Consider the following 22,210-nt stretch of genomic DNA (forward strand, 5'->3'; position numbering starts at 1 on the left):
AAAAGAATGAACTATTGGTGTACTCAGCCAGATGCACACGTCTCAAAAAATGATTCTGAGCCAAAGAAGCCTGACTGTACATCTCCTATGAGCCTAGTTATTTGAAGTTCTGAAACAGGTCAAGCTGTGAGATGTGGTAAAAGTAGAGGTGACACCTGCAAAGGCAGAGAATCTGGGCATGAAGGCAGGTGTGCCTGGCATCCAAGGGCCACTTACATCAGAGATGTGTTAGATTTGTGAATTGTTGCAACTGTTTTTCAGCTGTTGGAAAAGAAGCATATTGAGGAAGCCCTTTCCTGATTCCCACAGAGATCTTGTCTTCATGGAAAGAAAAGATGCCTCTTCTGTGGTCAGGGCCTCGCTCCAGCACCACCTCCTCCTTCACGGACCCTCTGACCTCCTGTCGCTGCAGCTCTTTTACCAATTCCAAGGCGTCCACACCTGAGAGTCTTGAAACAGCCAGCTTGGCGTTCCTGCTAGTCATTTTTGCCTCCACATGATGACGTGTCGCCTCACCCCCTCTTCTCACTCTGTCCCCTGCGCCCCATCTCCTTTGGACAGTGTCTACATCCCTATGTGCATCGCTGTCTGAGGTTTGATGCCTGCTTCCTGTCCTGCTGCATCTCCCAACCCGCTATGGAGGAGGTGCTCCACTAATATAGATTGACTGCGTGAATGAATGAATGAATGAGCTGCGTGATTCACCCATCACAGCCCACCCCATTTGGCTTAAAATCCTCCCGATTTCACACCCCAGGACTAGGGGGCTTTGTATAGACTTGAGGTTATACATCTTGGGATAAGGTTGGCGACTGCCTCGTTCTCCGGGGATTTTTGAGGACGTTGGTCCCCTTAACGCAGGGTTTGGACCCCGGCTGGCGCATCTGAACTGGGACACTCTGAGGGAGAATGAAGGAGGGAGATGGGCGATGCTCGCGGGCTCCGACCATCCCGTCCATCGCCACCAGGGGGCAGCACCAGGCTGCGCGAGTCCGTCTCACTTCCTCCCTCCAGGCTCTGCTGGACGGACAGGTCCTCATCTAGCGCAGTGGGGACCGGGGAGCAGGGCCGCCCCTGCCATTGTCCCTTTAGGGCTGGCCTGGTGCCTTCACACCGCCCTGGGGCTGAGGACTCCTGTCCCACCTTGTCCTCCTCAGGCCAGGCTGCAAGGACTGAGGAGGCCTGAGAGAGGGCTTGAGGCCAGCCCAAGGGCACGCCTCCCGGTTAGACCCTAGTCCCTCCGCACCCAGATGCGGGACCCCATGGGAGAGCCATGAGGCCTGGCTGGGCTCCTCCTGGGCCTCTTCCATGAGGATCAGTTCTCTGCGAAGCTCAGGGCTCCTGGAGGACTGCTTTGTTGTTGTTATTTGTTTGGTTTTTTTGTTTTTATTTTTGGCCGTGTTGGGTCTTCATTTCTGTGCGAGGGCTTCCTCTAGCTGCGGCAAGCGCGGGCCACTCTTCATCGCGGTGCGCGGGCCTCTCACTATCGTGGTCTCTCTTGTTGCGGAGCACAGGCTCCAGACGCGCAGGCTCAGTAATTGTGGCTCACGGGCCCAGTTATTCCGTGGCATATGGGATCTTCCCAGACCAGGGTTCGAACCCGTGTCCCCTGCATTGGCAGGCAGATTCCCAACCACTGCACCACCAGGGAAGCCCTGTTTGTTTTAAACCTTTGCATCCCCTAAATAAGGCCTGGCATGGAAGAGGAAGAAGGTGGTTAAAGCATGGGCTCTGTCACTCCCAGCTGTGTGACGCTGGGCCTCAGTTTCCTCCTCTGTAAAATGGGTATAACAACAACAATAACAATGATAATAATAATAATAATAAAACTTCCTGCTAAGAGTGTTAGGAAAATTCAAGAAGACAGTTTTACTTGCTGGCTGATCCTTCACACATGCCTACTTTCTGTTCCTTCCATCCTGCCCCCCTCCCACCACCCACCCCCGGCCTTGCAGCTCCTGCCGCCTGGAGGGCTCTTTCCTGAGATATCCCATGTCTCATCGTCAAACTCAGCTCATACGCTACTTCCTCATGGAGGGCTGCCATGGACCCCCGGGCGAGAGGAACCAGCCACCCTCTACCAGGCCACCTGGTTCATTGTTATTTACTTATTTATTATTTTTTGGTGTGGCATGCAGGATCTTAATTCCTTGACCAGGGATCGAACCCGTGCCCCCTGCACTGGGAGAGTGGAGTCTTAACCACTGGACTGCCAATTTTGCCAGCACTTACCTCTGCCTGGAATTGTCCAGTTCCTGTTTAGTTTACTTGATCAGTGTCTGTTATCCCTAAAACTTCAGCTCTGTGAGGGCGGGAACCTCACTGATTTTGTTCACAGCTGTCTCCCCAGTACCCAGCACAGTGCCCGGGACATAGTAGATGCTCAATAAAGATTTGTTGTATGAATGATGAATGAAAGAAATCGTGTGAAGCACATAGAAAGCTTGCAATTAGGGACTTCCCTGGTGGCGCAGTGGTTAAGAATCCGCCTGCCAATGCAGGGGACATGGGTTCAAGCCCTGGTCCGGGAAGATCCCACATGGCACAGAGCAACTAAGCCTCTGCGCCACAACTACTGAGCCTGCACTCTAGAGCTCGTGAGCCACAACTACTGAAGCCCGTGCGCCTAGAGCCCACACTCCACAGCAAGAGAAGCCACCGCAATGAGAAGCCCGTGCACTGCAACGAAGAGTAGCCCCCACTCGCCGCAACTAGAGAAAGCCTGTGTGCAGCGACAAAGATGCAACACAGTCAAAAATAAATAAATAATAAATAAATTTATTTTTAAAAAAAGAAAGCTTGCAATCAATAATGACCCTAATAAATTAAATTAGCAGAGTCCCCAAAAGCCAAGGCAGGGGGCAGGCCATCCTGGGAATGGAGTGAGCCTGGAGTTCTGGCAGCTGGGAGTCCTGGAGGACCCTGGTCCTCTCCTGCTAGCGACCCTGAGCTCCTCGCTCACCCTCTCTGGGCTCTGCAATGAGGACTCCGCAGCCAGGGCTGCTCAAGGAAAAAAGGAGATGGGACTTTTTTTTTCCCTTCCTGCTCATCCTGTTCCCAGAAGGGCCCAGCTCCTGCAGGGAAGCGGGGAGATAAGGAGGAAGGAATCTGGAGGAAGGAGTGGTAACTGTAATTATTATGAAAGAGATGGGGAGGGGGGCTGGGTTGCCAAGGGGCTGGGGAGGGGCAGCTGGAGAAGCTCTCCAGCCTGGGGAGGGGCTGTGCTTTCCCCAAGCCCTCCCTTCCCTCTCCTCCTGCCCATCAGAGGGGTCCCACCTGCTCTACTGGCAAAGGGATCCCTGAGCCCTGGGCAGGACCTGCTGGGTCATACTGGGACGTCCCCTAACCTCTCTGGGCTGCATTTCCAGCTCTGCTAACCAGTCATCTGTCTGCTTTCTCTTCCTCCCAGCTTGTGGTGAGCTGGGGGCAGGAGGTGTGGGTGGTGAATGGGCTGCTTGCTGTAGGTGCCCCCTCCCCAAGCCCCATCGCTTATTGGGAGGGGGGAATTCTTGTCCCCTGGGCACAATCGGAGGCTCTCTCTCTGAAGAGTGGGCATCCCAGATGGGGATGACTTCTTCCCTGATGGGTGCCTTCCATCCCCTGCCCTAAGAACTCTGTGAGTGAACTCTGAGGCCTTCCTGGAGGAGGAGGCAGGGGGACTGTTTCTAGACTGAGAAAGCTCTGGGGTCTGGAGTTTGGGGGAGAATCCCAGGGAGCTGTGCAGTGGGAAAGTGTGGTTATGCATGTTTCCATCTGCATGTGTTTGCATGGGGGGTATGTGTGTGTGGGGGGGCGGATATTGGTGTTGTGTGTGGTATGTGTCTTGTCTGCTCGTGTGTGTGTGTGTGTCCATGGCTATCTCATCTCATTTACATGGGGTGTTTGCAGTGCAGGTTTGTGTGTGGAGGTGTGAGTGTGTGTGCTCACAGGTCTCCATGCATCTCAGTGGGCTCTGTGTCTGTGCCCTTTTGGGAGGGGTGGTCTGTGTTTGGGGTGAGCTCACAAAGCTGGCTCCTGGGCTCTTTTCCCTCCTTCAGTCAGCAGGCTCAGCCGGCCCCCTTAGCCCCCTTGGACCTCACCCTGAGTGGGTTTTAGCCTCAGAGCTACCCGGAGGGGGTCAGCCCGGGAGGAGCAGAGCAGAGGGCAAGCTCCCACCTCCACTGGCCTCCCACCCGGCTTGGGGTGGACTTTCCAGCTCCCTCTCAACTGTAGGCTCTTCTGGTGCCATTTTACAGAAGGGAAAACTGAGTCACTCGCCAGTCCCCTCATCCGTGGCCGACCTTGCTACCCTCCATGACATTGCCTCTGCCCTGGTCCTTCAACATGTATTTACTGAGCACCTACCATGTGTCAGGCATACAAAACCAAGCAAAACAACGTGCCTGCCCTGGCGAGCCAATGTATTAGTGGGGGAAACAGACACCAAAAACATTCACAGGGGAGAAGGGTGAAATGGTAACCATGGGCGATGGGACAGACTGAGGGAGGGCACGGCACGCACTTAGTTCAGGGTGGGTAGAAGGTCCCCTCATTTGAGCAACGACCAGAAAGAGGCAGCCTGGGAAGATGCAGGGGAAGAGAGTGGCCCCAGATCTAGTCATTGGCAGAGTGAAGTTCACCCGCCATCTGGCCCCTCAGCCTACACTCCTAGCTCAGCACAGCTGGATGGGGCCATTCACCCTGCTCACCAAAATATCCCGAAGATGTAAAGTGGCTTCTCAAAACGATGAAAGAATTAGAAGGAAAGAGGAAATGCCACAGAATATTTATCTAACCTTAGCAGCGGGTGGAAAACCCCAGAAGCAGCATAGGAAAGGATAGCCGGATTTGAGCACATGGATCAGGTGGGCCCTCCTGTGGATGCCGGTGATAACGATGTGTCAGTCGTCGGTTGTAACCAGTGAACCACTCTGGTGCAGATGCTGCTGGCTGTGTGGGGGCAGGTGATGTCTGATCACCTTGACCTGCCTACAGCAAGAATCCTGCTAGCTCAGTTTAGCCAGAATCCCCCTTGACCTGTGATGTTTTGTTTCTTCTTAGTAATTTTCCATCCACTGTCCTCCCCCCTCCCACCCACCCCTGCTATAAGTTTCCAGTTTTCCTAGTTGCATTTGGAGTTGAGCCCAATCTTTGCAAAAACCCCATTGCAGTGGTCCCTACACCGATCGTGATTGTCCTGAACAAAGTCTGCCTCACCGTTTTAACAAGTGTCATGAGTAATTTTTTCTTGAACAATGGTTGGATTCGTGCTTTTGAAAGCTCATTCTGCCTGCTGCACAGAAAACTGGTGCGTGAGCATGGTTATTAGGGAGAGGCAGAAGCGACTGGATGGAGGCTGCAGCTCCTGGTGAGATGGTAGAGGCCTAAGTCAAGGTGGGAAGAAATGGGTAGAGGTGGGTGGACATGAGACACACTTTGAAGGGAGGAGTCTCCATTCACACCTGCTTTAAGCCCTTACCTGGCTGCCATCGCTCCCTAATTGAGACCCATAAATTCAGCCCATTCCGGCAACTGCCATCTCACCCCACACTCCCTTTCCTCTCTCTATGTCTTAGCCCCACCATGCTCCTTCCCACCCCAGGGCCTTTGCACATGCTCTCACCTCTCTCAGGAATGTCCTTTTCTTTGTTTAATTCCTGATTAAAGATCTCAGGTCAATCAGCACTTTTCAGAGAAGTCTCTCCTGGCTCCTCCAGCACCATGCCTGACCCTGCTGTGGGTCACAGAGTGAGTTTGTACCTTGTGTGATTACTGGTTTAACATCTGCCTCTGCTATTAGAGTGTATCAATGGGGGTGGGGGGGCAGGGCTAATGAGAGTTTTGTTTAGCCCAGGGCTTGGAACAGAGTACAGGTGCAATAAATATTTGTCAGATGGCTGGCTGAACCGCTAATAAGGCCTTGTTGGGCAGAAAACTTAGACCACGTGCCCTCATCAGCTGTTAGCTCAGGTCTGGCTGCTAGGCCTGTGCCATCAGATGGGGCCAAGGTGGTGGGCTGATATCACTGACTGCAGGAGACTTAAACCACCACAATTTGGGAGAGAGAACTCCCTGCGACCTGTCTCATCCCATGGCGGAGGGCCGGCACCCACGGAGCCATGGAGGCTTATCTAGCCCACCACTTGACATCTCGGTTATTGGTTAGCACTACCCGCCTACCACTTCCCCAGGCTGTGACTCCTCAGGGGCGGGAACAGGGCAGGCACTTTTTATTTCCGGGTGCTCAGTGCCCAACACAGAGCCCAGCATGGGCAACACATCCAGTGAGTTGTAGACCCGAACTGCACAACCTCAGGTGTGAAATTCTGAGAGGCTTCAGTTTAGTTGAGAAGGGCTTTGGGGAAAAAAGGAAGAGAAGGGACTGCCTTAGTTTGCTCTGGCTGCCGTAACAGAATACCACAGACAGGTGACTTAAACAACAGCAGCTGATTTCTCCCAGTTTTGGAGGCTGAGAAATCCAAGATCAAGGTGCTGGCCAATTCAGTTCCTGTTGGAGAACCCTCTTGCAGGCTTGTAGAGGGCTGCCTTCAACAGTCTCTTCTTTGTGTGGGTGTAGAGGAGGGAACAAAGGAGGTGGGAGGGAGAGGGAGAGGGAGATGGGGGGAGAGAATGTGTTACTGGAAAACTGGGTTCATCTCTTGGTGGGTGTGGAGCGAAAAGACACAACCAGGCTAAAGATCAGGAGAATGAAAGATTTATCATTACTGGCAGCAAGTAAGAACACCTGGAATCTTTCCCAAAGCAGTGTCTCCCCAACAGCAAAATCGGGGAAGTTTTTCTTTGGCCACACAGCTTATGGGATTTTAGTTCCCTGACCAGGGATCGAACCTGGGGGCCCCGCAGTGAGAGTGCCAAGTCCTAACCACTGGACCACCAGGGAATTCCCCAAATTGGGGAAGTTTTAATCCCCTATTCATGAAGGGGATTGAGCAGAGGAGAATTCAGCATAGAATTGGGGCAAAGGTCGACAGAGTCCAAGTTTTAGTTGATTGAGGTCTGGAGGGTCAACATCATCATTCCCTTGAGGAGGAACTACAACTGTTTTATCGCTGAACTCTTGTTTCTTGACTACTTTTCCTTTGTTCCTGCATTCCCTCACTTCCCTGAAGATCATTAATTATTGAGCCCTGTTAAAGGACAAACATTGTGGCTGGGCTTAGATCACAAAATGGCTTAGGCCAAAAATGGCTTCTCTTATGTCAAGAAAGCCATGCCTGATTCTTTCTCCGGGGACCCCTAACCTATCTGCATACAAGAGCAAGCAGAACTGGTGAGTTCCAGGAGGGACCCCCGTGCCGTCCCCACTCCTGGACCCTGTTGTCCCAGGACAGTTACAGGATCCCTCCCCCCTTCCCGCCTCTCAACTACCAGCCTGAGCCTGGGTCCAGGCCTGGACTCCCTTTCAGAAGCTGCTCCCGACTTGCTGTGTGTGAGGGGGTGGGTCACCTCTCGTGCCTCGGTTTCCTCTCCTATGAGTACGAAATTAATTAAAGAAAAAAAAGAAAAAAGGGGGGGTGGGATGAATTGGGAGATTGGGATTGACATATATACACTATTGATACTATGTATAAAATAGATAACTAATGAGAACCTGCTGTATAGCACAGGGAACTCTACTCAGTGCTCTGTGGTGACCTAAATGGGAAGGAAATCCAAAAAAGAGGGGATGTATGTATACGTATAGCTGATTCGCTTTGCTGGACAGTAGAAACTAACACAACATTGTAAAGCAACCACACTCCAATAAAAATTAATTTAAAAAAACCCCTGCAGACACAGAGGACTCAAGGAGGGAGTGGAAATTAAGAGCAAAACACAAACAAAAAGAACGAAATCAACAGATTTCCCTCGTTTTTTTGTTCTTTCTTTCTTTGCATTTTTTTGGTTTTCTTTTCCTCCCTTCGGCCGCTCTCTTCATTCCTTCTTGTCATTCCTAGATCTCTTTCTTCGCGCTAAAACGGAGGTGCCCCTGGGCCGTCCGGTTTCTGGAGCTAAGGTCAGGTGGGGGACCAGACCCGACGCCGTTGGCTAGGGGAGGGACCTGTTCGGGCGCGAAGACCAGATTCTCTCCCTTTTCAGGGGAGTTTTCTGGCCGGGGTATGGCACAGGCCTGAAGCCGGGTCCCCCCTAAGGCCATGCGCCCGGCGATCCCGCCAGTCGCGCGCGAGGACACAAAGATACCGCCGGGGCTGTGCTCCCGCCCGCCCCGCCCCTGCTCCAGACCGCAGTCCCATTGGCTGAGAGCTCCTGGGGGCGGGGTCAGGGGCGGGGACGCGGCGAGCCCGCCCCGCGAACCGCGCCCCCTCCCCAGCTCTGTTCCCGCAGTTCGAGCAGAGCAGCTGGCTGAGCGGAGTAGATCGTCAGGTAGGGAGCTTCTCCGGGGACCCCAGGAGGGGTGTGGTGTGGTGCCCCCGCCCCGAGGGAGGCCCAGGAACCTCCGGGATGGGACCTCGGCCTCTTCTGCCGCCGCTGCCCCCATTCGCCGCCCCCTCTGCAGAGTCTTCCAGCTCGCCGGCAGAGGGCCCCAGGCTGGGTCTCTCTAGGCCCCTAGGAAATACCCGGGCCGCCTTGGCCTATTTGGGGAGCGCGGGTTACTCATCCCCCTCTGGAGAATGGTGGGTGTGGCAGCAGCTGGAGGGATGTGAGGCGGACGTCGGGTTGCATTTCCCGCCTGCCCACCTGTTTTCTTCTAGCGGAAAAAAACCTCCCCTCCTCCTCGTCCCGCCCCCGCCCGCCCCCACCCCTTACCACCCTCCCCCTGCTTTCGCCTGTGGGCTGGAGCAGGATGGGGTGACTCGCGGTGCGCTGGGGCGAGGCGCGGCGGGGGTGGGGGGCGCCGCTCGGGGAGATGGAGACAGCCCCCAGCCAGGCCTGGCCGCGCCAGCTGTGGGCTCAGTGGTGGGACGTCGGCCGGGCTTGGCGGGGAGGTGGGCTGGGGGTATCCTGGCGCCGGACGATTGGCCGCGTCTGGGGAGGAGGAGCTGCCTGGCGCTCGCCCGGTGTGTTTGCGTCTGGATGAGGGGCCCCAGAGGCCTTGCCGAGAAACTTCTTCCGCGCCCACAGGCTCCCTCCCGACAGCCTCACTGGCAGCCCAAGTTTGCAGGCCGGAAATGCAACGGTTTTTTGTTTTGTATTGATTTCTAACAAGGAAGCCCCTGGTCCCCATAGCTTATCTGGGGTTGGAGTGGATGTGTGTATTGGGGGTGGGGGACAGGAGATAAGCCCCTCCAGGCACGATCTCCGTTCCCACAGGCGGGGGTGTCTCACTGCAAAGTAGGAGGCTTCTCTGAGCCTCCGTCTCCCCATCCGTAGACTGGGGATGTAACTTTTCCTATCATAACGGGGTGAGTGAGAATAAAAGGACATGGCTGACCCAGTGCGGGGAGGAACGTTAGCTACTGTTAACATTTTTTACTGGCTTTTTGGATATTTCTTGGTCTCTTCACTCCCTCATTGGAGGAGTCTTGCCCCTCCAATGCGTTCGCCACCCTGAACCCAGGGAGGACTTGTAAAAACAGGTTCAGATCAACCCCCGGCTTAAAATCGTCCACTGATGCCCCCCATTGTCGGTCAAGTCTCAAACTTTTCAACGGAGCTTTCTATTATCTTCCCCCGAGACCCTCCCATCCTCTTCCTGCCGCCCGTCCTCCCTCCCCCTGGGCCTTTGCCCCTGCAGGTCCCAGGAAAAACTTCCCCACTCCGCCTTTAGGACTCGAAGCAGCCGCTGCCTCCTCGGGGCCAGGGCCCTCCTCCAAGCCCCCTCTGTGCTCGCCTTCCCCGGGCGGACTTGATGACCGCGCTTCTCAAAGCTGCCATGTTTGTCACTCCCTCCCCCCCACCCCCGCCCCCAGGTGGCGCAGGAGCCCCAGCAGAGCCGGAACTGGGGCCTGTAGCGCCGCCCAGCCCGGAGTAGATGCTCGCAATGAGCTGAGCCAGGCCCAGCGCCGGGCTCTGGGTCCTGGGCGGGGACGAGGGTGGGTCTTTGTCTCACCGAGTGGCAAAGTCAGGGCATTTGGTTTGTGTCCCATCAGCAGGGACAGGAATGGGAGGGATTATTCTAGATGGCCCCAGGCCTGACAGTTCTATCGTTAGCGGCTCCACCATTGTTTCCGAGCCTTTGTATCTGGTACCCCCTGCACAACATCCTCCGCACGACGTCCGCCGGGCTGGGAGGCTGCACCAGGACTGTCCCATTTGACAGATGGGCAAACTGAGGCAGGGAGCGATGAGGTCGCTTGCCAGGGGTCACAGAAGGAGTGGAGTGCAGAGTTAGGCCTGAGACTCAGGTCTGACCGAAGCCCTGGGAGAATGGAGGCGAGAATGGAATACAGGAGGGCTGGAAGTGGGGGTGATGGGGTGCGGAGTAGGCCCCTAGTTACGAACAAGGGCTTGGGCTCCTCCCAGGAGGGCTGCCCAGGCTGGGAGCCGGCGGGCGCAGGGTCCTGGGCGGGGCGGGCGTGTTCGGGAGCGCTAACGGGGGGCAGTGCTGGAGGGGCGCCTCTTCTTCCTGGTCAATGGCCCTCGGGTTTCTGGCCTCTTCCCAGCACTCTGGGGCGGCCGAGCAGTTCCCGGCTAGGCTTGCTCCCCCTCCCCGGACGCGGGCATCGCGGGCTGCACCCTCCGCGCCGAGTTCGTATTTCTTCCTGCTGCTGGCGCTGCAGGCTCCAGCCAGGCCGCCCCGCCCTTGCGCCCCCTCCACTTAATTCCCCAGTTACCCCAACTCCGCTCCCTCCCCCCTGACTCCCCGCCCCACCCCTTGGCCTCGGCGCTCTCTGAATCCCCGCCCCTTGAGTCCCCGCCCCCTTCCTTTCCCCCTTTCCCCCTCCCCTCTATCCTCGCTCTATTGCCCGCCTCCCCCGCCTGAGCCCCACTCTCCCCCGAACAATGGAGGAGAATGTGGCCCAAGCCCGCCTCGGGCTCCTCATGGGCCTCTCCTGCTTCCTGGGACCCCACTGTCCAGCCTCCGCTGGCTCACCCAGCCCCTCGGCCCACGTGCCCTTGGTTCTGCGGGGCTGGGGCTTAGCTGGGCTGGAGGCTGAGAAGGGAAGGGAGGCGTCTCTGCTGCCTCAGCTTACAGACGAGGAACCTGGGTGTACTAAGGTGACTTTGTGACTCATCTAGAGCCCCCCCCAAAAAAATTTCCCTTCCACCCTCTTATGCTGGTTGAGAGGTGGGCAAGGCCGATAACCCGGTAACCCGCACTACTCTTGTGTGTGTTCTACTCTGTGTCGGTTGACCAGCATCTACCTTGCTGGGGGGAACTCCTTAGAAATGCAGAATCTGGGACTCCGCCCCCATCTTCAGCATCTCCATTTTAGCACCGACTTTCTCCAGTGTCCTGTCCTGTTCCCTTCACGCGGGCTAGTAGTCATCCCCACCTGCCAGACACCTGGGAGGTGTCTGAACATGGTGCCCAGCCCTGGCCTCCCCCATCCAGAAACCCATGGAAGGCTCGACACCCCATTTTTCAGAGTAGGCTTGGAGAGATCTGGCTTTGCTGAGAACCATGCTGAGAATGAAGCTCCCAGCTTGAACTCAGCTCTTCCCCTCCATCTCCCTGCCCTCAAGCGTCTGAAAGCTACCAACAATGCAGCCTTGTGGAATGAACTGCAAACTCCTTCTCACTAAAGTGTAAATGATGGATAGCACTGCCAAGGATCCCCTCCCTGGAGTCAGCAACTGGCTACTTGGCTCAAGACAGACTTGTCCTTGATACCATTGGTGGGACTGGTGGGGTTTGAGGCTGAGAGGAGGGGAGGGGGTTAGCAGGAGCTCTGCAGGATTGGGTCTCCAGTCCCTTGATATGTGGGTGGGTGGAAGAGGGGTCAGGAAGACCAGAGCCTGGTGCCCAGCTGAACTCTCTGAACCTTCCAGGAGGACATGCAGGGCCTGTGGAAAATTCCCAGGCTATTTTGGTCTGAGGCCCCCTTCCTGCCCTTTCCCAGGGTAAAGGCCCTGCTGGTGCCGGGGGTGGGGTGGCTTCGCCCCATCCACTGATGTGCACAAACAGGCAGTGACAGGTGTGCATCCACGTGTGCACCTGGCTTCAGACACACACGTGCGCACATACACCACACATGTGAGCAGAGCCAAATACGCCCATTACAGTCCTGTGCACACACAGCCATACGCATTTACACACATGCACACACACAGGTGTGTGCACACAGCTCAGCAGCCGTGGCATGCCTTGGGCGTGACATTCTGTCTGAGTTTGCTGCAGCCCTGAGGCCCGTCCCGGGTCTGGCCTAGAGCCTCCTAGCAGACTGAGCCTCAGTTGCCTGTTTGCAAATGCCCTGCAGCTGTAGGGAGTTGAGGGCGTCCAGGAGGGGGGCTAGTGGCAGCGGGTGGGCCCTGCCTCCTCCAGGGTCAGTTCCAAAGCTCCCCTGGTGTTGCTGGGAGAGCAGTTGCTGGTTGGAAGCACCGGTGGGTGGGGATGAGGGTGGGGGGGTGACTGCCGCACACCCCCCATCTGTGTGTTGGAGGGCAGCAGTGGGCCCCAGAGCTGGCTCCTGGGCTACTGGCTCCCCCCTCCCCCAGCTGTTTTCCTTACAGCTGGACTTTAACCCAGGCCTCCCCACACAGAGGCCATGCACTCCTTCTCCCTGCCCCCTCCCCCATGCCGCTCCCCCTCCCCACGCAGGCCCCTGGGGGCGGGCTGGCTCTTGTCCAGGCCTGCTCCAGCTGCCCCAGCTGCTTTCAGCTCTGATGGCCCAGGGGAGGCGGGCAGGGTGGTGGTTAAGGATCCTGAGTCTCCCAGGCTGGCACTTACCTTCCCGTTCCCACTCCGAGAGGCTCTAGTGCCCCCCATGCCTCAGTTTCTCCCACTGCCAGGTACTCATGCGTGGAGCCCCCTGCTGCTGCTCGACTGTGCAAGGCACCGAGCACACAAGTACACATGAACTCCAGCGGGGGCTTCGGGTCCTAATGCTGGTTAAGACCCTGCTCTGTCCCAGCCCCAGTGCCGGGCCCCAGGATGTGGAGGGACTCCATGCTGCCTTCAGGTTGCTCCCCGCTCAAGAGGGTGGGCTTCCATTAGCATCTCTGCTGGACTGGGTATACTAGGGGAGTCAAGGGGGCTGGGGTGGAGAGAGAAGGGGGGCCCCAGTTTGGGCCTGCTTCATTAACCTAGGGGGAGGTAGCCCTGTCAGGGGACATGGGGACAGTCAGACAGACATGGATGTGAAGAATGAAGACACATGGGGATGATGGTGTTGCCCTCCAACCCAACCTGCCTCTCACCTCTCACCCCTCCTTCCCCAGTGCCCCGGCCACCCCCCCGCCCCCAGTCTCCTTGCTGGCCTCCAGTCACACCTGCCCTTGCCAACCTCAGAGCCTTTGCACAGGCTGTTTCCCACACCTGGAAGAGCCTCCCTCTGTTTTGTAAATGGTCCACTCTTTCTTACTGTCCGGGACCCAGCCTGCACCCTCATTAGAGTGGCACCCCAACCCTGCTACTTTTTATGTCCCTCTATGTATTTCTTATCAGCCCTTTCAGCAGTCTGTAATGGTTATTTATTTTTTGGCCACATCACGCAGCTTGTGGGATCTCAGTTCCCCTACCAGGGATTGAACCTGGACCATGGCAATGAAAGCCTGGAATCCTAACCACTAGGCCACCAGGGAACCACCTGTAATGATTTTGTTTATATATTTATTGACCTGTTTCTTCTCTGGCTCCAAATTCAGCCGTGTCTCTAGTGCCATGAACAGGGCCTGACACTGGGCACATATTTGTTGAATGACTTTATGATGACAGTTATAACAACAATCGTAGCTGACACTTAATGCTCACTTGTTCTGGTGGGGAGGGTATGCAGAGTGCCTAACATGTATTGTTTCATTTCAACTTCATGACAATGGTGTGAAGTCAGAACTATTAAAATCCCCATTTTCCTCATGCAGAAACCAAGGTCCAGAGAGGTTAAGTAACTTGCCCAAGATCACACAGCCGGCAGGGTGGGATTTGAAGTCAGATGTGCCTGACATCAGGGGAAAGAGGGAGATTGTGGATGCGGGGGAGGGCACTTCCCCGCCTCACCCTGGTGTCACCAGGACGCAGTGGTCCCACCTGCTGTCCTGCGTGGGGCTTTCCCTTCTCTGGGCTGGCCCCCTTCCCAGAACCCCAGGCATTGAACATTCTAGGACTCTATGACCTGTACTGGTGGGTCATGCTGGAGCTCTGACCCCCGGGCCAAGGAGCCGGGGCCTCTCTGGGCTGGCTGCGGCTGCGGCTGAGAGAAGGGTCAGGAGGTAGCTATATCACTTCCCCCGGGAAGCCAGGCAGCCCTCTCCCTTCCCAGCCAGAGGGAGCGAGTCCTGAAAGGGGAGTGGGGGGGTCTGTGGGGGACTGTGGGGACAATGGAGGAAGAGGTTTCGTCCTTTCGGGGAAGGAGGCAGCCCTTTCCCTGGAGGATGCAGGTTGAAAACTGGTGCCCTGGGGCTGTGTAATTGCTATAGACCAGGCACGCATGGGGCAGGGCTGGTGGACTGGAGGCTCCAGGCTGTCAAAGCTGCTAGTTTTTTCAAACTAGTTGGAAACCTAGATTTTGGAGCAAACTCCTGGGATGTTTAAAAGATAGCTCATATTTTAAATTTGAAAACCCCATGTGAACCACACAGAACCCAGCAGGGCTGCCCTGTGAACGGGGGTGATGTCCGAGTCGGCCTCCTCCACTGTCCTGGGGCCACAGGGCCCCGCTCTGCTCCACCTTGAGTCCCCATCCCCCTTCCTGAGCAGGTGCTGAGTGATGCCCACCCAGCTGCCCCACTGTGCAGATGGGAAAATTGATCCCAGAGAGGGGAAAGGACTCAGCCAAGGTTCTTTGGCTCCTGGGCTTTGCTTTTTCCTCGTGGCCTTGAGGCAAGGCTGCCAGTGTGTTGGGTACAGCGGCCACGTGCTGCTCTTGACACAGTTGCCAGAGCGAGGCAGGGACTATGGAGTCCGCTCCCTCCAGCCCCTCCAGCTGGGTCTGCCCCCAGCCTCTGATGCATGTTAGGGGTCACGGAGGGAATTCGATTTCTTAGCAGCAATTGGAGACTCAGGCTGTGTGGAAATTAACTTTAAGGCCTGGATCTGAGTAAGGGTCCAGGTGGAGATGCTGCCTTTGAAATGCCCCTGCCCCTCAGGGTCCCACACACTTACCTGCCGGGCTTCCCTCTCCTGGATGCAGGCCTGACTTAGGGTCTGAGCCTTCTTTGGTTTGTGTCCCGGAGTTTCCTGGAGGAACACTTGAGTGTTGGTCCCTTTTTTGCCTCTGCCTTCCCCACAGTGTCCGGCACTTAGCCGTGGCCAGGAAATGTCTGATGAGTGGCTGGAGTCCTTATCTAGGTGGTTGGCATTGAAACATCCCCGCCCGCCCTGCCTGCCTGCCTCCCTGCTCCCGCCCTCCCTCCTTTCCTTCCTTCCACAAGGATTTACCACGCCTGGCCTGGCGTGTGCCAGGGTCTGTGCTGGGCACTGGGAACATAGAGGGGGCCAATGGTGTCCTTGTCAGTGATGCGACCTGGCATTTCCGTACAGAGCAATGATAGCGGGAGGCCCACGGCAGCTGCAGGAGCCCAGACCAGGCGCCTGCCCCGGCTGGAGTGAGCCGGGCGTGTTTCTGGAGCAGGTGACCTCCACGCTGAGTGAGCCTCAAGCCTGCATTCCACAGCCAGAAGAATGAGTCTCAGATGGCAGACGCTGGGGTGGGGAGGCATCTGGGGAGGCCCCTCCTTGCAAGGCATGAGCCCCTGAGAGCCCCTGTCCCTCTCCAGGTCGGCCATGTCATCTGAGCCTCCTCCCCCATCACAGCACCCCACCCACCAGTCCTCGGCCGGGCTGCTGGATACCCAACAGGCCCGAGACCGCTCACCATCCCCGCTTCGGGGCAACGTGGTCCCGAGCCCACTGCCCACTCGCCGGACAAGGACCTTCTCAGCGTGAGTGTCAGGCTTCCTGAGATAGGTCGCCTGCGGGGTCCAGAGAGCCTCATGTCCCTGTCAGATGGGAGACTCGGGGTTGGGAAAGGGCTGATGGTGAGAAACTGGGCAGGCGCCTCGTAAACTGTACGGCGCTGCTCCAGGCCCACTTGAGGCTGTCACGAGCTGGGGGCAAGGATTGGCGATGGCCAGGGGTGGGAAACCGCTGGGGTCTTAAATCATCAGGCTTTAACGACACACAGGCCTCTTCCCCCGTGAGCCCTTGACTTCATGGCTGCAAAAGGGGGACAGTAGCAGGGTGGCCACGGTGCCACAGGGGACCCACACGGTGCCTGGGAGATGCAGAGCTCAGGCCAACGAGTGGAGGCTGCTGCTAGCTGCTGCTGCTAATAGCCTTCGGAGGGAGGGATGCGCAGAGAGCTTTTAGTCAGAGGGGGAAACTGAGGCCTGAGAAAACTCTGCCAGCGTCATTCAGAGACTCCTTGTCACCAGGGTCTCTGTGAATGGCTCCCAGAGTCGTGCAGTGCACAGCCTGCACAGCTGTACGTGGTGGCCCTGGCCAGGACTCCCTGGGGCACAGCGTGGGTGGGCACTGGGATGAGCTGGGTGTGCCCGGGAAGCCGGGGGCTGTTCTGGAGGGCTGGCGGGGGCCGCTCACGCTTTCTCCTCTCTCTGGCAGGACGGTGCGGGCTTCACAGGGCCCTGTCTACAAAGGAGTCTGCAAATGCTTCTGTCGGTCCAAGGGCCACGGCTTCATTACCCCGGCCGACGGCGGCCCTGACATCTTCCTGCACATCTCCGAGTAAGACAGCGGCCAGTCTGGGTGGGCTGTGTCTGGGGTGGGTGCTGCCGTGGCCCCGAGGAGGCAGGGAGGGCGTGTGACTCTCCTGGGCGCCGGCTATGATGATGGTTGTGCAGCCAGGTGTGTGTGACTCTGCTTGTGATCTGTGTGTGACCGTGTTCAGCGGTGGGGTCGTGAGCCCGTGGTGGTGGTGGCAGTGTGTCAGGCTGCAGGCGACTGCGTGTGCGCATGTGTGAGTTGAGATCTGCTTGGGGTGGGTCTGAGTGCCCGTGTGGGTCTGGTGGGTGGGGAGGGGCGTCCCTGTGAGTCTGGGGAGCTGTGTTTCACCTGGCGGCTGGGCTCCTGCACTTCCTCGGGGGAAGCAGCTTGGTGAGGCGGGGGGCTGCCTGCGCTCTGTTCCAGGAAGGAAGTTTGGGGCTGGACCCTTTCTCCTGCCACTTGCTCACTGACGTCCTTCCTTCCTGAGTGTCTGGAAACCCTGGGGCGGGCAGTGGGGGGGGGACCCAGGGTGGAGCCCACACGTCCTTGGTCTTGGGGCTGGAAGGCATCCAGCAGCCTGTGCTTCACTTCTGATCTTCTAAGCAGCCTGCAGATCTGTGGGGATCCGATTGGCACCCCGACCCGCACCCCAACCCTTGACCTCAGCGGCAGCTCCCCAGTCTTTCCGATTGTGGCAGGCAAAGTCCTTACCCCACACAGCAGACCTTGTCTACATAGAAACCATGTTTTTGGAATTAGGATCCTGTTGCACATGTCTGCTGGGATGGGAGAGTTATCCCTTCTGACCCTCCCCCAACATTCTTACACGCCAGGTCTTCAGTAGACCCCCCCGTACAGCGTAGACACGAGGATGACGCTAGAGCAATGCCTTTCACGTATGTATGAATCATGCGTGGATGTAGACATGTATCTCCACATTGCCTCTTTCCAGAAAGGATTTGTAGTGGTTGACAAGGATACACACAGTGCACCAAAAAAATTAGAAAGGAAAGGGTTGGGGGGCAGATAAGAAAGATGGGGATACTGTGATGCCTAGTTCCACTGCTAGAAGTGGGCTACATGTTTATTCCTGAGCTTCCTGGTGGCCAAATCAAAGAGGGCAGCACCATCTGCGATGTTATTCTTCAGTCAAGGCAAACCAGTTCCGGGGGAGCTGGCTGGTCTTGGTGCTCAGGATCTGAAGGGATTTTTCTCCTGGGGTCTCATCAAGGGGACATCAAGCTGGGCACCTCCCTATCACGGGTGAGATGGTGACTCATGTCCCATAGAAAGTAAGGGAAACGGACTTTCTGGAAAGCTCACTGGGGTTCTGAGGAGTTGAACAGCAGAGGTGTAGCCTGGTTTCTGGGACTCCTGGATGGGTCAGGGGGTCGGGGTGCTGCTCAGGAAACCCTCACCCGGGCCATCCCCCAACTCGGGCTCAGACTGCCTTTCCCCGCTGTTCCCTCCATCAGGCCCTCGGTGCCCTCGTTTAACATGCCATGTGAGCATCCCCAGGGGATGGGGCTCCATCTCTGTCTCAGCAACCGAGGTCCCAGGGAAGGAGCTGATTGGGTGTGGGGCTCCTTAGCCACGACCAGAGGGCCATGGTGGTGCCCCCTGGTGGCAGGGCAGGGCGGCAGTTCCTCTGCGAGGGCTGGTGTCCTGGCTTCTCTGAGTGCCGGCCCTGAGTGCTCTCTCCCCACCCCACAGCGTGGAGGGGGAGTACGTCCCCGTGGAAGGCGATGAGGTCACCTATAAGATGTGCTCCATTCCGCCCAAGAACGAGAAGCTGCAGGCCGTGGAGGTGGTCATCACCCACCTGGCGCCGGGCACCAAGCACGAGACCTGGTCCGGCCACATCGTCAGCTCCTAGGAGAGGCCAGAGGCGCCCCTTCCCCAGGGCTTGGGGGAGACTCTGGGGCCGGAGGCAGGACCAAACTGGAGAGGACATTCTACCGCTTGAGATGGGGCTTCAAGGGGGGAGCGTGGTCCCTTTCAAGTGTCTCCTGAAGGAAGGGGTGTGGGGTGCTCTCGGCCACCAGCACAGCCTCTCACCATCTGAAAAGCATTAAAAGCATTGAAAAAGGAGAGGCGCCCGCTAGTGGCTGAGTGGAGGGTCTGTCCGAGCCCCACCCGGGACTGGGTCGGGTGGTCTTCCCCAGCCCACAGCCCCTCATCCCTGGAGGAAGGCTCAAAATCCCCAGATCTGGCCCTCTGGGTAGTGACATGGACCCTGCGTGTTTTCCCGGGAGGAATTCCCGCCCAAGCGGCCCCCTTGTGTCTCTCCTCGGCCCTGGGCAAAGCAGGCTTTTCTTTCTGGTTCTCAGCTGGTTGTTCAGGGGGCTGGGAGGGGCGGGGAGTGGGGGGAGGTTGGTACCTTCGCAGCGGGAGGTGTCACAGCTGGGTGTCTGGGAGCCCGGAGTCCTCCACCTGGCAGCGACCTGCTCAGAGGCGAATCCTAACTCTCTTCGAAGGCTGGTCCTTTCTGTCTGCCTTCAGGGTGAGTGATCCTGGCTCAGCAGCCCGTCACTGAGGTGGTGGGTGGGAGTGGGGATGGCGGTGGGAGAGGGGAGTGTGGAGAGGGGAGGCTCTTTAAGACCAGACCTTTCTCCGGATCCATCTAGAAAAGAGCAGGTGGTTTGCTTCCTGACAGCCTGGTAAAGTCAGAAGTTGAAGGGGAAATACACCTTTGGTGGGGTTTTCTGGAAAACTGGTGTGAAGAACTGCTTAGGATTTTCTTTTTTTTATTTCATAACTGAAGTTCTCACCAGAGCCAGCTCTGTTTGCACTTCGCTGCCGACATTGCAAACCTTTGTAGATATTTCCAGTAAACAGATCCTTAGGATTTTCTTTGCTGTGGTTTGGTCTGGCTTTAGTTGTGTTTTAAAAATAGCAATAGCTGGGAAATACGTCTTGAAATATGTGGCCTGTATGTAGTCAAGTGTCCATTTGTCAGTGCAGGGAGGCGAGCCCTTGAAAGACAATGACGGCCTAATCCAGTGTCTTAAATCTGGAAATTTCTGCAAGGGGGTGGAAGGCCAGAACTATTTTGCTGAGAACTGGTGGAGTTGTTATTTTGTGTGTGTGTGTGTGTGTGTGTGTGTGTGTGTGTGTGTGTGTGTGTGTGTGTGTGTGTGTGTGTGTGTGTGTGTGTGTGTGTGTAAAGTATAACTGACCTACAACACTATGTTGGTTCCCTGTGCACAACACAGTGATTTGATATTTTCATACATCACAAAATGACCACTGGAGTTGTTTTAAATAGGCAAGTAAGTGTGTTGGTTTCCAGTATGCAGTGAAACATCATAGTTAAGGAAGTTGATCCTATTTCCTGGCCTGTCGTGCCCCTCGAAGGGTCCTCCTGCCTCTGCCTTCTGCTGCCCCGCGGTGGCCTTCTCCCCTCCAGCCTTGGATGGTCTGTCCCCAGGTGGCTCCTGGAGACCCGTCTGTTGGGTACAGACCACGCTTCCAGAGCCACTTCCCGAGACCCGTGCAGGCTCCCGGAGGTTGAGAACCTGCACCTTCCCTCCACCTGCTCCCCCAGGTGTCTCCACTGCCCTGTCCTCACCTTGACACATGGTTGGGGCTCCTTGTGACCTGCCAGCCCGCTAGCGGGCTGGGAGTTGGATCTGCTCTTCTGAGCTAAACTTTGGGCTCTCGCTGTGTAGACTCCTTTGTAAATGGCTCTTGCTCTGTCCTTCCTGGTGACCACATCTTTCTCAGTCAGAGCTGGAAGGGACCCTTCCCCACTCAAGCACAGAGTCTCAAGTTACAGAAACTCCGGAGGCTCTGGGAGGATGGACGGTGTTGGCGACGGAGCTGGGCACAGAATCCGGATTCCTGACTGCAGGTCTCCTCCCACCAGCATCCTTCTCTCAGTAAAGTCTGTTTTGCGTGAGGCTCTGCGTTATGTGTTAATGGGAATCTGGTTGCCAGGGAGCTTTTCCTTGAAGCCAGCAGGTAAGGGCGTCTCCCCAGAGGAGGCTGACAGTCATTCTACTTTGCAGTCTGGTTTTTTGGAGGATGAATAAGAAAATGGGATCAGCCCTTCTTCCTTAATCATCATCCTCGTGCGTAGGCAAGCTTAGCAGTGGGATGTGGCTTCGTGACAGTAGAAAATGCCACTTACGTGGTCAGCTGTGGGTAAACGCACTGCTGATGCATTTAAATTGGTACTGTGTGAGCAGAAGCAGTCTGGCCAAGGGCGGTCCAGACGGAGGGAAGCTGGGAAGTGGGAGGGGAGGCAGCCCAGGTTCTTGGTTTCCAGGAGTGCAGCAGGGAGATGCAGGGGGCACAAGAGGCTGCGAAGGTCCTCCTTGGCCAGTGTTTCCCTCGGGAGGTAGATAATGGCTTTGGGCGTGCAGAGGTGAACATCTTTATTGTAAAAATATACAGATTTTCAGAGTGCATTAGGACAAATTATAACCAGCCCATCGAACCTGATTAGGGAAAGGCCGGAGTAAGCATTGAACCCCAAACACATGTGATGCCATGCGGCTCGAGGGAGGGAGGGTGGGTTTGGTGGAAGCCAGGGTGAGGGGGGTGGGGGTGGGCAGATGTGGAAGGGAGCCTGGAGGCCTGGCCGAGTTGGCCCTGTCTGGGCAGGAGAGGGAAGCAGCCCTCAGGAAGTGATTCAGGGCCACCTAGGCCACCTTCGCCTCACCCAAATGTTTGCCAAACTTGTTTCGTGCGGGCCCTCCAGTCACTCCCTGCCCGGAGGCTAGACAGACCTACCCTCGTCACACAGATGGGCCTCCCCCGGCCCCTCCCTCGGGGTCGAGTTCAGGCTCCTCACTGAGCTTTATATGGGCCTTCCAGCGGCCAGTAGCTGCTAGTGGTCTTTCCCTTGAGGCTTCTTAAGCCCTAGAGCCCGGGGCTAAATACCTGGTCAGCTTCTGCAGTGCAGGGGGTGGGGGCAGGGGGTGGGGAAGGGGAGGAGGAAGCTTTCTTAACAGCCCCACGCTGACCTGGGGCAACCTCTTTGCTTCCCTCTTGCTCAGCATTTAGCTACCATGTTTACATTTCTTGTGATGTTGTCTACCGTCCTGGAACGGCAGAAGGCTGAGGGAATGACTTATCCTCGTCTGTCAAGCAGGGATGACAGTCCCGTCTTACAGGGTTTCTGGGGATGATTAAGTTAGCGATAGCTCACACTGTTCTAAGTGCTTCACTGAAGTTAACGCGGTTAAGTTACACGTGTGGTAGGGACTATAACCCCATTCGACAGATGAGCAAACTGAGGCTGGGGTGAACTCGTCCTCCATCACACAGCCAGTCAGCAGCAGCTGAACCAGGATCTGAATCCTGGCAGCCGGCTCTTACCTGCCAACGACAGAAGCTGCTGCTTTGCGAGCACGTGTAAGGCATCAGCCGCTGCTGCCTGCATGTTACTTACCTACTATTACCTGATGTCCCCACCACGGAGCCCAGCTGCGGAGGCCCTCGGGGAGCAAGGTGGGTGCTGGGGAATACCTAAAGAGAGAAGAGGTGGGATACATGGCC

General features: G+C 56.6%; 1 protein-coding gene across 1 annotated transcript; it reads left to right on the plus strand.

Moving 5' to 3' along the window:
• Positions 1–8,313: 8,313 nt before the first annotated feature.
• Positions 8,314–19,030, plus strand: CARHSP1 (calcium regulated heat stable protein 1). The gene is made up of 4 exons (XM_082671539.1): positions 8,314–8,364; positions 15,760–15,924; positions 16,604–16,726; positions 18,419–19,030. The coding sequence occupies exons 2-4, from the start codon at positions 15,767–15,769 to the stop codon at positions 18,579–18,581; spliced, it is 444 nt and encodes a 147-aa protein (XP_082527665.1). The 5' UTR covers positions 8,314–8,364; positions 15,760–15,766; the 3' UTR covers positions 18,582–19,030.
• Positions 19,031–22,210: the final 3,180 nt, after the last annotated feature.

The sequence above is a fragment of the Grampus griseus genome (assembly GCF_964374135.1).
Source record: "Grampus griseus genome assembly, chromosome: 14".
Taxonomy (NCBI): domain Eukaryota; kingdom Metazoa; phylum Chordata; class Mammalia; order Artiodactyla; family Delphinidae; genus Grampus; species Grampus griseus.